Genomic DNA, 16,348 nt, shown 5'->3' on the forward strand with positions numbered 1-16,348 from the left:
GGCATAGAACACCAAACCACAGTGGCCTACACTCCTGAGAAAAATGGAGTGGCAGAGAATAATAGGACACTGCTAGACATGATGTGATATATGTTGCATGATGCTCAACTACCAAACCACTTTTGGGGAGAAGCAGTCATGACTGCCACATATACACAGAACAGACTGCCAACAAAAGCTACTGAAGCTACCCCAATTGAACTTTGGCATGGCTATGTACCAAGTGTAAAGCACTTGAGAGTCTTTGGAAGCAAAGCCTACTCCTACATTCCAAAGGAGAAGAGAGGCAAACTAGATGATAGAGCTTCACTAGGAATTCTTGTTGGATATTCTGCACAAAGCAAAGGATACAGGATCTATGATCCATAAACCATAAGAACCATTGTGGGTAGAGCTGTATACTTCAATGAAAGTGACAAGACTACACCTGGAGAGGGGGCCACCACTGAAGAGAACAGCCAAATCACATATCCTGATTCAGGTGAAGAACCAGGAGACTCTATGATACAAATCACTGGCACACCAAGTGCAACTATAGTACCAGATGGTTCACCACCGGAGACACCTGGCCCACGGGAATGATCCCAGCTACCACCAGAGGAAGCTGAGAAATGGAGAAGAGCTGCACAAGATGAACTTGAAGCCCTACACAAGAACAAGACATGGACACTTGCACCGCTACCTCAGACGAGGAAAGCAGTGGGGTGCAAATGGGTCCCCAAGGTCAAGCATGATGAACATAGCTCAGTCCAAAGATACAAAGCAAGACTAGTTGCTAAAGGCTACTGTTAGAAATATGGAGAGGATTTTGATGAAACTTTTGCACCTGTTGTGGGACACACCACAGTGAGAACACTACTAGATGTTACTGCAAGCAAGAACATGCAAGTGGAACATCTTGATGTCAAGACAGCATTTCTACATGGCGAACTAGAAGAAGATATCTACATGCTCCAACCCCCTGGCTTTGAGAAAGCAGGACAAGAACACCTTGTGTGCAAACTACAAAGAGCATCTATGGACTTAAACAAGCTGCTCACGTTTGGAACTTAAAACTGCATGATCTACTCATCCACAACTTAAAGTGCGCCATGCAGAAAAGCTCTGTTTCTTATAACTTGAGAAACTAATTGTTTAAAACGTTTATCTAAACTGCCTCTTGCCATTCCACCCCAGGTAAACAACAGTCCTTTGAGACTTCAGTCACAGTCCTGTAGGCCAGGTAAACTTGGTCTACAATTAACAAAGAAAGAAGCCAAATCTTAATGCTCCCCCTAGTGTAATATTTAAAGATACAAGAACATATTAAAAAGGGGGACATTTTTAATAGTCTTCTTTTTAATACTTACAGAGTAGGATATGAAACTACTAACAAAAACGATTACAACATTTTTATAGAAGTAACTTTTCACTTTTGAAATATTCTGGATGTTCATTCCAATAAAGACATAAAGTCCCTCTCTTTGGTACACTGATGGAAAAACAGCTGAACCTGCTAGAATGAAATTCATCTAGATGTGAATCCATCTGCATCAGATCTAAAAGATCACAAACACAGAGGAGTCTCCCAAGATCTTGCCCATACTATGGCAGCAGTAGGCCAGGCTGCAGGCCCAGAGAGATTCTCCCTGCTTAGCTATTTTTCAGTAACCTATGTGTGGCTTTATGCCACCTGAGTTCTCCAGTTTGGTATAGTGGTTAAGAGCAACAGGACTCTAATCATGTTTGATTCCCCACTCAGGGGTCAATACTCTCCCCGATGTGTGGAGCTGTGGATAGGGTTGTCATCAGTGCGTTGATGACACCCAACTCCTGGGCTTTTTTTCAGGGGGAATGCGGGGGAACGGAGTTCTGGAACCTCTTGAAAATGGTCACATAGCTGGTGGCCCCGCCCCCTGATCTCCAGACAGAGGGGAGTTGAGATTGCCTTCGTGGAGGGCAATCTTAACTCCCCTCTGTCTGGAGATCAGGGGGCGGGGCCACCAGCCATGTGACCATTTTCTCCAAGGGCAACCCACTCAGTTCCACCACCTCTTTTCCCAGAAAAAAAGCCCTGCCCAACTCTATCTGTCGGTGGACAGCCAGCCGGACTCCACTCTGGAAAATCTCACCAGAGCTTTGGAGGCTGTGACTGGCTGGTTAAAACAGAGCAGATTGAAACTGAATCCCATGAAGACGGAGGTCCTTTACCTGGGCTGACAGTTTCTGAGACAATAACATTTGATTTATATACCATCCTTCAGGACAACTTAATGCCCACTTAGAGCAGTTTACAAAGCATGTTGTCATTATCCGTACAACAAAACGCCCTGTGAGGTGGGTGGGACTGAGAGAGCTCCTAGAAGCTGTGACTGACCCAAGGTCACCCAGCTGGCTTGGCTTCCACCCCTTGATGGGATGGCGCTGACGCCTGTGCCAGTGGTGAGGAGTTTGAGCCTGGTCCTGGATGTCACCTTGTCAAGGGAGACCTGAGCCATTTCCACACGTCTTGCCTGCCTGTGGAACATCGCGCGAAAGACCCGGAAGACAGTGTCTTCTCGCACAAAACTGTGCCAGGAAGATGCTGTTATCTGAGAGTTTTGCATGAAATCGCGTCTTCCTGGAGCGATTTCACTTGAGAAGAAGCTGTCTTCCAGGTCTTTCGTGAGATGTTCCACAGGCAGGCAAGACGTGTGGAAATGGCCCTAGGTCATGGCAACTGCCAAATCTGCGTTCTTCCATTTTTGTCAGATTAGGCAACTTTTTCCTTACCTCTCAGCCCACAATCCATGCAATGATCACCTCTAGGTTGGACTACTGCAACTTGCTCTACGTGGGCTGCCCTTGGGTCTGCTCCAGAAGTTACAACTGGTCCAGAATGCTGCAGCACATATTCTGACTGGGACTCTCTTCCGGTCACATATAGCACCAGTTTTGCGTCAGCTGCATTGGCTCCCAGTGGAATTCCAGATCAGGTTCAAGGTTTTGGTTTTAACCTTTAAAGCCCATAACTGACTGGGACCAGCATACCTGCGGGACCACCTCTTGCCATATGTTCCCCGGAGACTGCTCCATTCGGCAGATGAACATCTACTGGTGGTCCCTGGCCCTAGCGAGGTTCACCTTGCCTCAACCAAGGCCAGGGCTTTCTCAGTCTTGGCCCCAACCTAGTGGAACTCTGTTTGTGGAAACCTGGGTGCAGCCAGATTTATTATCTTTCCACCAAGTCAGAAATATTTTTCCAGGCATATGGGGATTGAGGCAGGTGAGCCAGAAAACTGGCTTTCTACCAGGGGGAAGTGTTGCCCACCAGATTGTTGTCATCTGGTAGCTGACCACCCTGCCCCACGGATTTGTCCTAATGTGTGGTAGATGTGCAATACGGGTATGACTGTCTGATTTAGATTTTATTGTACTGATATGTTTAAATCTATGTTATCTGTTTTTATTGTATTTATTACTGCCTATGATCCACTCTGAGCCCACTTGCAGAGAGAGTGGAATATAAATTGAATAAAATAAAAAAAACAGGCAGAAACCACAAAGAAGTCTAAGAATGCAGGGAGCCCTGAAGGCTCTCACAGATTCCCGTTTCTCCTCTTGATGATACGTGCTCCTCAGGACTTAATGCTAGGAGGAGAAGATGCCCTTCCAGGTGCAAAAACCTAATCAGACTTTAAAAGCAACCACAAGATTCCTCCGCCTGCTCTGGGATTGAAATGCAGTCGGCCTTGCAGCCTGAACAGTCATTTGAAGTGAACAAGATCTGATCCATTTTCAGGATGCCACTACAGTGCGCTGTTGTTTATAAATAACATCTCCTCCACAGCATGAAGCCACCAGAAGACTTCTACTTGTTTTCTAATTTAATAAAAGCAGGTCTGATGAGAAGTCACCACAAGAGTCCCATATCTTTAATAAGCAATCGATCTCTTCAGGATTAAAGGTGGCCCAAGTGTCCTGTTTCTTTTGAGATGGCATAAAATCTTCTCCACGCTGGACACAAAATGGTGTCGCAATGTCGTCTTCTCTAATTTTTTTTAAAACCCTCAGCTTGCTTAGTCTCAGCTATTTGTGACAGTGGTTAAGTTAATCCTCTTGTATATAATTTGGCTTTTTTACACTAGGCATCCTAGTTTTCCTCATGGGTGATTTAATCTTCTCTTTTTGAATGTTTGCTCCTCAAGGATCAGATTCATTTTGGCCACCTACTTTTCCGCACACCGCTTTTTATCCAGTTGTGGGTGCAATCATTTTTTGTCTGCATCACCATGAAATAAAGCGGATTGTGTGGTGAGGTGTGGATGTCATCGTTGGCATCCCTGTCACTGTGGTGCTGTCTCATCATCACAACACTTTTTAAAAATTTTCAGTTGTGCCTAGTCACATTATTATGTTATAATATTATGCCATTATGACAACCAGACGTACCCAGCACTAAGCTGTAGGCAGTATCAAAAAACAGGCAAACAAAAGAGAAAAGCTAAAGGAAACCCAACACTACACACATGCAGTGTTGGTGCACAGTAACCCCCAAACCAGAACTTTTTACCCAAATAGCATAGATAGTTAATCTTTGAAAACCTAAACGAGATCCTTGTAACCACAACACAAAGTAGCCCTGTGATTATATCGCTATGACATAATGTCATTATGCTTGGTTTTTAAAAAAAATCCCCAATACATGACAGCTGTGCACCAAGTAGTTAGTATTGTTTATAATTTATGGCCCCTCCATTCCCCATGGTCCAAACCGGACAGCCCCACTTGGGCTGATCCAGAGCTGTGAGGCAAAGTACTTTTTCAAAGTGTACCTCCAGAATCTTAAGTTTTTCCAGGGCTCATTTCAAGGGGGAATGCACAGGAACGCAGTTCCAGCAGTTCCCCAAAGAGGTCACATGTCAGGTGGTCCCGCCCACCTCTCGGCCATTTTGGGCCCGTTTCAGCCTGGATTGGGGCAGAAACGTCCCGGATTGGGCCTCTGACAGGTGGTGGATCACTCTCCCAGTCAGCAGCAGCCCGATCCTGACCATTTTGGGCCCCTTTTCAGCCATTTTCAGCCCTTTTGCCATTTTGGGCCCAATTTCGGCCCTGAATGGCCAGGATTGGGTCCAAAACAGCCAGGATAGGTGATGTCAGGGGGTGTGGCATATGCAAATCAGTTATGCCAATGACACACTTCCAGTGATGGCAAGGGGTGTGGCATATGCTAATAGATTATGCTAATAGGTTCCTCCAGCTTTTTCTACGAAATGACCCGAATTTTTCCAATGGAAAAAATGTAAATGTTCTTAAATTTTCATATACTCCTGTACTATAATTTCAGCCAGGGGTCATTTCCTATAAAAAGAACTACAGGAACTCATTAGCATAACTCATTAGCATATGCCACACCCCCTGACATCACCAAAAGTGTGCCAGAAGGCAACATCCACCCCTCAGGCCCCTTTCTGCAAAAGTCTCCAGGTATTTCCTTAAAGCAGAATGAACTCAAAGCAGCTTACCCTCCTCTGGAGAGCCAGCCCCGCTTGCACCCACGCACTCACTCACTCTCTCAAGTCACAAATGAAAATAAAGCAGCATGAATTCCAAGCAGTTTGCGTTCCTTTGGAGCCCAGCACCACTCGGCCTGCACTCGGAGGAAATCACGTGGGCAGGGACAAAACCCACGTGACCTCTTTTTAGACCTACCGGAACGCCGTCCCTGTGCGTTCCGGCTCCAAATGAGCCCTGATTTCAGCTAACAAAAGTTCATTTTAAGAATAATTTCCCACACTGCAAAAGAGAAAATACCCAGAGCAACCAAAATTGCACCATTTTTCCTATGACTTTTTCATGTTACACATTTTGTGCAAGAAAAACCTTTAAGAAGAATTTCATCATAACGAGAAAGTAGTTCCTAGGAGGGTTTTTTCCTCAGAGCATTCCAAAACGTGCCTATTTTCTTACCAAAAAAAGGGGGGGCGGATCATCAGAATATTCCTTATTCTACATTGCGTAGGAGAAAAATACTGTCTGAAGAAGCATTTATAACATGAAAAAGATGGGTAGTGTGATCCTGGGGGGCAGTGGCGAAAGCGCCCTGAAGACCGACTAGGAGTTACGTTGGTGTGTCAGTCTTATGCCATCTTACCCCACGATGGTGCAGCAGCCCAGCACTGCTCTGCCCAGATTCTCTGCCAGCGCCCAGATATGGTATAATTGTGGCATAAATCCCTGTGCCAATGGGCTGGGGGGCAGGGCACAAGTTAGTCCTCTCCCTAAGCAATTTCAGGCATGGGAATGCCCCCTACAGCAACGTAAAGTTACACCACGAAAAATACTGGTATAGCCCATATGTGCCCATCTACCGACCCAGAGGCTGTCATCCCTCGTCCCTGCTGGTTCTCCTTACCGAACAGGACCCCTAGGAGCCTCTAAGAGCTCTGGTTGTTAGTTTGAAGCACTCCTGCTTCCTGGGTTCTTATGAGTGTGTGTACCTCCTTAGCAAGCAACACTGGACACAAGCTGGTAAAATGTATTAGAAGTTTATTAAAGGAAGGCCATAGGAGGCGTATTCTAGGCTGAAACCGCTCCTGAAAGCATTTAGGCAAGGCAAAAACAAGGAACAGCTTGCTGATCTCTCAGTGTTCTAACTGGCTAAAATACTACTCACTGGCTAGCTGTCTAAACCTTCTCCGAGCTGGTTGGTCTTATCAAAGTCCATCCATGTCAGCTCACTCTGGGCATCCTGGACAAGGCATGAAGCTAGCAGCTCTCTTCTTGCACAGCTGGTAGCTGGAAGCAGCCACAAAGTAGCATAGCTGGTGAAGAGTGGTTAGCAATAGCGTAGAACAGTAAACTGCCTAGAAACAAACACTTTCTGAGAAGATTTTTCTCACTCGAAACAGGAGTTTGGAGAGAGAAAAATCTTCTCAGGAAGCGTTTCCTTCATGACTAAACACACACGCACACAGAGGGCGAGTCCCTGGAGCTTTATCCTCGGCGCGCCCCAAACCCCCCATTTTCCCAGGGGCTTGACGGAAAAGCCTTCAGGGGTTTTCAAACTCGGCATTCTGAGAGAGCAAAATCCTCACCCGGGGCCGGCTCTGCCTCGGGACTGAAAAGGCAACAGGCCCCGGGCTTGTATTCGGCGCTCCCGCAGCCCCCATCAGCCCACCGGCCCACCGCCAAACGTCACCCGAGGCCCGAAGGCGGGAAGGCGCCCTTGTCTCCCCGGGGCCCTTCGTGGAGGCCGCGCTCCCGCGTTCAGTCTAAAGCGCGGCCCCATCTGCGGCCGCACCAAGCGGAGCGGCCGCAGGCGGGCGGGCGGGCCTGCACATCCCCGCGGCCTCCTTCATTTTCCGGCCGACGGGCTCCGGACTCGGCCAGGGCAAGAGCGCGGGGCGCGGCACCTCCGTGCCCGAGGCGGGCCTTTCTGCAGGCCGCTGCAGCCCCGAGGCTTCCCTCTGCCTCTCACCCGCCGCAGCCGCGGGGGCTTCGGGTGCGCAGCGGGCGGAGGGCCGCCAACTGCAGCCTCCCGCCGCCGGATTCCGGGCGGCCGAGCAGGCGCTGGGGGGCGCCGGCGGCCTGCAGCAAACGCAGCCCGCTCTCCAGGCGCCGCGGCCCTCGCTCCCCTGCGCGGCCGGCAGCGGCAGGAGGGGGCGCGCTCGGCCTGGAGAAGGCGGGCGGGCCGGGGGGCGAGGCGAGGCGGCCGGCCTGCCTGCCTGCCGGGCGGAGCCGCGCGTCCGAGGCCAGAGCCGTGCCCCGCCGCCGCCGCCGCCGCGAGACGAGGAAGGGCCGACGGGTCAGGCATGCCATGCCCGCCGCGCTGAAGCCATGGCCGCCCCGCGCCGCCCCGGGCCAGCCGCCGCCGCCGCCTCGCCCTGGCCGGGCTGGTGCCTCTTCTGCTGCCTGCTGGGCGGCGGGCTGGCCGCCTGGTCCCGGCCTTGCCAGCCCTGCGGGCCCGCCTGCGCCTGCCGGAGCCTGGCCGGGGCCGCCTGCGCCGTGGACTGCGCCTCGCGGGGCTTGGCGCGCCTGGCCGGCCCGCCCGGGGCCTGGGCCTGGCCGGCGCTCACCGTCTCGCTGTGAGTACCGGGCCGGGGGCGGGCGGTCGGGGAGGCCGCGCCTGGCCGGCCCGGGCTCTTGCCCTCGGCGCCCCGGAGGCGTCGCCCGCCTCTCGGAGAGCCGCTGGCCGGGCCAGGCATCCGCGGCGGCGAGGGACGCTCCGGGCGCGTTCGCTTTTGCGGTGCGGTGGGATTCCGACCCGGCAGTGTTGCCAGTGCCAACCGCGAAACAGGGAGAAGTCGCCGGGCGGGGACCGAGGCGAGCCTCCCCGCGAGGGGCAGTCTACCTTACGGCTGGCGCCTCTGAACCCGCCCCCCCGGCCCTTGTGCCTTGAGTGCCCCTCCAGCGGCCCTCTGCTGCTGTTCGCCCCGCGCCCTCCGAAGCTCCAGCCGTCGGTGCCACCCGTCCAGCCTCTTAGAGGGTGGGGCGCTTTTGTTGCCTGGCCTGCTGGCACCCCCGAAGGCAGCGGCAACTAGGAAGGCCCGGAGCCCAGCTGAGGTGCACTTTTCTGGGTGCTGGGGCCCTCGCCTCCTTGCCCAACTTAGGCCCAGCAAGCTCAGCATCTCCTGCTGGATGCAATCCCTGGTTCCTTTCCTGCTTAATGAGGGCGAGGCCTGGGTACCACTAACCTCTGGTTGGCAAAGATGCATAATTGGCATCAGGGAGGTGGTTGGTATCCCTTTGGTACCTGGCAGTGGCGGCCCTGGTTGGGACAGAAAGGCTGGATACCAATTTTGTAAATAAAGTGAGAACTACAGATTAGGTGAAATCATACCCTTTCATTGGTCTGCCTTCCGGGTTTTGAAATGGGCATTACTGGGGTAGCCAAGTAAAGCTTCTTCAGTCTCAAGTATTGTTGAAGTCACTGCTTATGTTTTGGCTGTCCTGACGCCCCAGTGCAAATCTCAGTTCAATAGCTGATGTCACATAATTCCCGGTGCTGCAGTTGCCTGATACTGAGTTTGACTGGATGCAGGTTTTAGGAGCTGGCCGAGCTTCCTCTATAATTTTGCTGTGAAAATAAGCTAAAGTTTGGTTTGCTTTCAAGGTGAAAGCTTTTCTTTGCATAATTATGACAACCAAACAGTTATTTTTAAGATGTTTTGCTGAACAGCTCCAAACACACATTACTCTGTGATACTGATAATTAATTATTATCGCAAATAGTACTTGTTCTAAGTTTAGCAGCAAAGGCTTGAGTAGTGTATAGATTCCTCTGGAGAAAGGTTCAGCACCGTACCTGGAGGCCAGGTGAGGTCTGCAGAGCGCAGAGATGAGGGGCATAGCCTACATGTAGCTTAGTCCAGACTCACAAGTCACACTCATGATCACTAAACAAGCAACACTTTGTTTAGCCGAGGGCTTAAATATCCCGAAGAAGCCCCGCCTGCTCCAGGTTTTCATCCTGCTAGGACTTGATTGAGGCCTGATCCTGCAAAGCATGGTGTATTGATTGGGTTCAATAGCGGGAACTTGGGCTACCAGCCTGGCACTTGGGTCATTGAGCTGCTTCCTTGTGGGCTTGCCATCTCTGCCTGTCCCACCTGGTGGTCCCAGATTTGGCCTTATGGAAAGGGGGCTGGCTGCTCTGGAGGCTGGCATGTTAGTAGCATCATCTGGAGATGAGGCTTCAGAGGCAGGCCTTCTAACAGGCCTTGGGATCCAGGGGTCTGGGTAGTGTTGGGAGTCCAGTGGTGCCAGGCATCTCCCGAGTCCCCGGTCTTCCCGTGGGGCAGTCTCTGGCCCGTCCTGGTCGTCCTCAGCGGAGGAATGTGTTCCTGGGTTAGAGTCCTACCCAGGAGAATTCCTGACATCAGTATTGTGAATTCCTGTGAGCTTTCTATTAATACTACTTATGAGTAAATAGCATTGGATGTGACATTTTAAGGGGGCTGGAGGTCACCTATTTTTAGTGGGTGGTCCTGATCTTCTAGAATTTGATGTGATGCATTTGAGCAGTGTTTCTCTTTGGCATCAAAGAAATAACCAAAACCCAAACCAAACAGCCAAGCTGAATCCAGAAATTGTTAATGTCATTACCAGTGGAAACCCCCTAAATAGGTTCATAGTAGATTTGACAAATAGAGCTGGGGCAGGTAAGTCAGCATTCCGTGCTGTACGTATTGAATTGGCATCTGTTGGTATGTTGATGTTTTTTATCCTGAATGGAACACCCCCCACCCCAACCAAATGAGAATTGCCCTAATTTTTGCTCATCTGTCCCCTGGGGTCCCATGGGAAACTCAAAAGAATTGAGAGGGTTTATTAAGCCTAAAAGGAATTGTCTAAAAAGCAGAGACCTCTTTGTGATTATCCCATCAGAGCTTCTGGTTTCCCCCTAGAAAAAACAGGAGAGAATTTGCCCATCTTTTGATGAGAAGAATGATTCTTGTCTGCTGCATGTTAAATTGTTGTCCTGCAAGGCACAAGTAATTGTACCAGTGTCCATGGCAAAGGACTGTGTAATCACTAGGACACACAGATCTCTTCATGAGGCAGAAGGCTAGAAATCTAAACATGCTGTAGATAGTCAAACTTGAATTCAAAATCAGTTTGGACATCAAGGGAAAATATTGTCTATTAAGTAGGATAGAACTAATCAGTTGAAATCCTTTTCTTGAAAATATCTTCTATTTATTTAGTGGGGAAATTTTATACTTTTCCCCACTGCTTTCTCTTATCTGAAGAAGTGAGCTGTGACTCATGAAAGCTCATACCCTACCACAAATTTGTTAGTTTTATAGGTGCTGCTGGACTCTTACTCTTTTCTGTTTTCTCTTAATTTTGACATTTATATGTATTTCAAAAGAAAGGTAAAAGGAATCACATTTGTGTTTTATAAAGAAATTATTTTCTTTTATACTAGAAAGTAAATATAGACATGGCTTTTTTTCAGTGGGAATGCGGAGGAACGGAGTTCCGGCACCTCTTGAAAATACTTGGCAATAGTGCATGAAAAGAATATTGTATTGTCGAAGGCTTTCACGGCCGGAGAACGATGGTTGTTGGGGGTTTTCCGGGCTGTATTGCCGTGGTCTTGGCATTGTAGTTCCTGACGTTTCGCCAGCAGCTGTGGCTGGCATCTTCAGAGGTGTAGCACCAAAAGACAGAGATCTCTCAGTGACAGAGATCTCTCAGTGTCTCTCAGAGAGAGACACTGAGAGATCTCTGTCTTTTGGTGCTACACCTCTGAAGATGCCAGCCACAGCTGCTGGCGAAACGTCAGGAACTACAATGCCAAGACCACGGCAATACAGCCCGGAAAACCCCCAACAACCATCGAAAAGAATATTATTTCAAAGAATCCCGTGTGTTGCTTCTTCATTTTCCTCTTGAGAGTTCCGCCACCTCTTTTCTCAGAAAAAAATCCCCTGAATATAGATATATAATTTTGTGTGTATTTGACAAAGTAATAGGTTAAATAACTGATAAAGAGGGATGCCCAATGAAGACAGCTGACAGACTTAAACTTGAATATTGCCTGGCCAGAGAGAGCTGGTTCATTGAAATGTCACTTCCCACTAATTTGCAAACCTGAGGCCTGATTTAATTTAAACATGATTTCAGGAAGACAAAAGCACTTACAGGTGGGGCTCTCCCATATGCAGTCTCTTTTAAACTGAGCTACCACCTGTGCAAAGTAGCTACATGTGCTTTGTGCTGGTGGCAGCCGCAGCCGCAGCCGCAGCCCAGGTTAAATGAGATGCTGCACGCCTGCAAAGTTTTGTCTTGCCAGCACCATGCTTAAATCCAGCTTCTCCCTCAGTGACTGACTTGTTTTCAAAATTCTGCAACTATGCATTTGTATACCCTATTGCTTGTTTATTGCGCGTTCCTGTTCTTGATTGTATTGATTTACACTGTGTAATCCACCTAGGTGGCCTATAAATAACTTAGATATATAAATAACATGGGGACAACTTTGCAAATCAGCAGAGAAAAATTTAGAAGGGATGTGGAAGAGTGAGGCTGCAAGCTGAAAGTTCCCCCTTGTTAATAGGGTCTGAAATACTGCTTCAGTTAGGGGATCAGGGCCTTTGGTTGCTCTCCCTGAGAGTACATGCATGTGCTCTACCGGTACAATTTTTGCACAGACCTTTATTTTATTTCATTTATACCCAGCCTTCCTCCCCAGTTGAGACTCAAGGTAGCTTACATCATCATCCTCTCCTCCATTTTTACTTCACAACAACCCTAAGAGGCAGGTTAGGCTGAGAGTGTATGACTTGCCCAAAGCCAGTGGAAATTCACACCTGGATCTCCCAGATCCTAGTCCCACACTGAACGTGACTGGCTGTCAGTGGACTGTGGGTGGATTCAGGTGTCTCCATGGGTAGCTTTTGCAGTGGCATCCACGTGAAGCCAAAGGGCTCCTCAGTGCAATGACTCCACTGTTGCCAAACTCAGGGAAAGGTAAGTGAGCTTTGGGTAAGGAAAGCGTGATTGCGCCCCTGAAGTGTTTGTTTAATTTGGTTTGGAAGATGGAGAGGGGAAGACACGAGGCTCATGGTTTATGTCTTGTAGAAACAGCCAGCAGAATGGTGATGGAGAGAGAGGAGGATTGGGTCCAATCTGGCCTAGGCTGCACAATTCCTGCGAAGTAGCATCATAGTCTCAAGAGTTTATGACTCAGGATCCGTGCACTATCACAGAGGATGCTGGCATGCAGCTCCCCAGGCAGCGAAGCCATCTAGAACATTCTCTTGAGAACCAGATGCTGGGGACATCTGGTGAGGGATGGGCATTGCCTCGATGCATAGCCCAGAGGCATATGGTGGTCTGTTGCTGAAAACAGCATGTGGGTCTCTGCGTGTCTGGTTTGATCCAGAAGGACTGCTCCTGTGCTGACAGTTGGGGTTTGCATAGCTTAATTTTAATCAATTCTTTTATGTATAAGAATCTTCAGTGACAACAATTCCAGAATAATTAACAGACCGAAATGTCCTTTGGAAGAATGGAGGAACAGTCAGGTGCCCAAATCTGTAGTCTTTTGTGCTCAGTTCATAAAGTGAGAAGTGCTTGCTTGTGCTCCAGTGAGTCGAAGGTCTGAGCAGTTTCTCAGGAATGGAAGCCAGGTTGCAGAGAAGATTTTGCCAGGTCTTGTGTGTTAACATGTACGTTATGTAATGGTCCCTATGTATGTATGTATAGATAGATAGTCAGGCCTTCTTGCTGCGGTTCAACTTTTAGCAATGCAATAGGAACAGCATAATACATATACTCAATATTGTAATACATTTGGATTTCAATGTAGAAAACTGCAATCTGAGCAGAATAAGACATGGCATAAATGCAAAAACTGGATTACAGAAATGAGCAAACAATGCAGTAGACACAGGTATCCACAACTGAGGGTTTATTTTTAATTCCTATGGTCATTTGGGGGGCATGATGTACTTCAAAACAAGGGCAAAGGCCTGTTCTGTTTATATTTTGCTTTTGACTTTTGGATGCCTTGGTGAACTTTAGTAAAAAGTAAAAAGTAAAAGTAAAAAGTCCAGTAGCACCTTTAAGACTAACTATCAGGCCTGGCTAGAGGATTCTCTCAGACTCTCCACTTCATCAGAGACAGCTGTATGAGTTAAAGGTCTTTATTAGAGATTTGTTCCCTTGAAGTACACTGTACATAGTAATTGCCTGGAATGCCAAAGCAAAGTCCTCCCAGAAAGGTTATACCCCCAGTCTCTCCCCCCCAGTTCAAATGACAGTCAGTTGAAGCTACGAAGTGTGAAAGTCGTGGAAGAGATGCAGAGCTGTGTTTCTCAGTCCCAGCTGTGCTGATAACACTGCGCAACCCAAACAAAGTGTAGCAAAGACCTAGTGAAGCAAGAAAGCAACCACACTACTACCCACCTGCCCCAGTAGATAGACATTCACAGGTATGGCAGGCAGGCTAGCTTGCCTGTCTGACACTAACCAACTTTATTGAGCTTTCAAGAACCACAGCTCTCTTCATCAGAAAGCTTATGCCTCAGTAAAGTTGGTTAGTCTTAATGGTGCTACTGGACTTTTACTTTTTTGCAATTACAGACTAACACGGCTAATTCCTCTAGATCTTTAGTCATATAAAAATGTTTAGTACGCTTCTAAAAAAAATCAACTTTCTGGAGACAGCTTGGTTTGAATTAGTCCAACTATTAAAATGTTTGCATAGTCTCTGCCACTTACATGTTCATTTGAAAACTCATTGTGATTCACTATTGTTCCTTTCTTTATCAGATCTTTGTTTTCTGATGACAAGAAATTACATGGCATACCAAGTATGAGTTGTGTATACCTTTTGAAAGCTAATAAAATCAAATAAATAATGGTCAGGATTTTTTCCCCTCCAAGATTTTTAGATTATGCCGGTGAATGACAAAATAGCCCAGGTTTTTGACAAGGGCCTTGTGAGCTCGGCAGGGGCCCAATACTGTCAGGTCTGGGCTGGAGAGGTTTCAGGCAGCTCTAGTTTCCTTGCCGATACTGTTGGTAAAACTTTGGGGAAATGCTCATTTTCAGTTTGTCTTTAGAACAGCCGTCCGTTCCAGTGTTGTCTGTGGTTAGGAAGGCAGCTTCCAGGAGGCTGGGCTGGGCTGGGCTGGGCTGGGCTGGGCTGATTTTGCAGAAGCACCGAGGATGGGGCAGGGGGCAGGGGGGGGGGAATGTTTAAGTCTGATGTTCGCATCTGGGTCTTCACCTGTTTTTGAGCACTCACTTCACTTGTTTCCACCAGCTGTAGCTTTAAGGTATAAAATTGTAAGTTACGTCACTCTTCCTTCAAGGCCTGAGAAAGAACTAGCTTACTCCGCACAAGCCAGGCTTCTAAACTGCAGTTCAATCGGTGTTTAGTAGAATTTAAAAACCTCCACTTCCCCAAGGCATCTGCTTGTTTCTTCATACCCTCCATGCATCTGATGAAGAGAGCTGTGGCTCTCGAAAGCTTATGCTACAGTAAAGTTGGTTAGTCTTAAAGGTGCTACTGGAATCTTTACTATTTTGCAACAACAAACTAACATGGCTGACTCCTCTGGATCTATGAGCCGGGACAGCATTGCTCTGTTTATTTCTTCCGTAGGAGAGATTTCGGCTAAAGTCTGAATGATGCCTCCAATCCTTAGTTTTTGTAGAGATTTAGCATTTTATTACATAGTACCCTTTTCTCTCTTGCTGGTGGCCTGGATCATAACAGCTCCAAAAATAACAGCTGGGAGGAACTGCAGCCTTGCTACCAAAAGGACTTGCCCTGCAGGGAGACTAAGGGTGGTTCCCGTTTCAGGGCGTTTGGGGAAATTCTGGGTGTGAGCAGGAAGTGGGGCTGCCCATCTTGTAAGTCCAGTAAGGCAGTGGTTTGATGGGAGGTGTTCCTGCACCCGGAAAGCAGTTTCTACATCCTGCTTTTCATCTTTTAGGCAGAAGTGAAGGTGCTAGTTTGGACCCTGAAGCTCTTCGGGTCCTCGCACGTCTACAGACTGCTCCCCATGGAGGGGGCATCGGGTGTGTTCTTTCAGGCTCCCTTGCTGATTCCCCACTGACTCCAGTTGGGAGACCCACACGTGTGTTTCCACAGGCCCCGTGTATGCAGACCTGAGCAAGTTAGCATTCCCTCTCCCTTCTTTTCCTCTCCTTCTCCACTTTTAGTGCTGAACTAGACCTTTGTTTTTGAATTCCACATAGCAAGTATATACAACAAGGACTGAAGCTGTTTTGTTGGACATTCTCACTCACTAACTGGACTTTTGCTATCCAGGACCTGTGGAATAGAAATATGCTGGGTTGTTACTATGCACTTGCACTTTAATGGTTATATGTGCAATGAATTCACGTAGCAATTGGTAGCACCAGCACTTTATTATCTTGAGGTACCTGTATTTTAGCAATTGTATGAATGGTTTTCCACATGTGAAGTGTAGAATTAATTGTATTGTTAATTGTATTGATAATTGTTCATTGTACATGCATTTTACTGTGTATTGAGTTTATGTATTGTATTAGTAAATACATTGTGACTGTTAGCAAGGCTAGTACACGAACTGCACAACCTGTCACGGAGTGAGGAGTGCATCTGGAAGCAGCCCAAGGGACTGTCACCTTCCCCAGGGGTCCGTTAAGCTTTCTTGGGTATCGCAGATATAGGCCTGTGTGTTTTAGAACTGTTTGGGAACTGTCAGTCTATGGTATGTTTAAGAGTTTACAAATTATCATGACGATTGTTGTTAGCACATTTGTCGTTCTCCTGATTGACCCATCAGGTTCTCTCTGATTCTTGGACTTGAATTGTAACTGCAGTGGCTTCTGTCAGAGAAGGAACTGGCAAGTTCTTGACACTCCAGAGCTGTACTTG

The 16,348-nt window shown here is 47.9% G+C and overlaps 1 protein-coding gene across 1 annotated transcript in view; it reads left to right on the plus strand.

Annotated features, from left to right (window-relative positions):
- Positions 1 to 7,764: 7,764 nt before the first annotated feature.
- PKD1 (polycystin 1, transient receptor potential channel interacting) overlaps positions 7,765 to 16,348 on the plus strand; it is a 116,039-nt gene continuing 107,455 nt past the window's right edge. The window contains exon 1 of the mRNA XM_054994646.1: positions 7,765 to 8,045. Coding sequence (XP_054850621.1) covers positions 7,798 to 8,045 — 248 coding nt within the window. The 5' untranslated portion in view covers positions 7,765 to 7,797. The remainder of the gene's footprint in view (positions 8,046 to 16,348) is intronic.

The sequence above is a fragment of the Eublepharis macularius genome, chromosome 12 (assembly GCF_028583425.1).
Source record: "Eublepharis macularius isolate TG4126 chromosome 12, MPM_Emac_v1.0, whole genome shotgun sequence".
In the NCBI taxonomy this organism is placed as follows: Eukaryota; Metazoa; Chordata; class Lepidosauria; order Squamata; family Eublepharidae; genus Eublepharis; species Eublepharis macularius.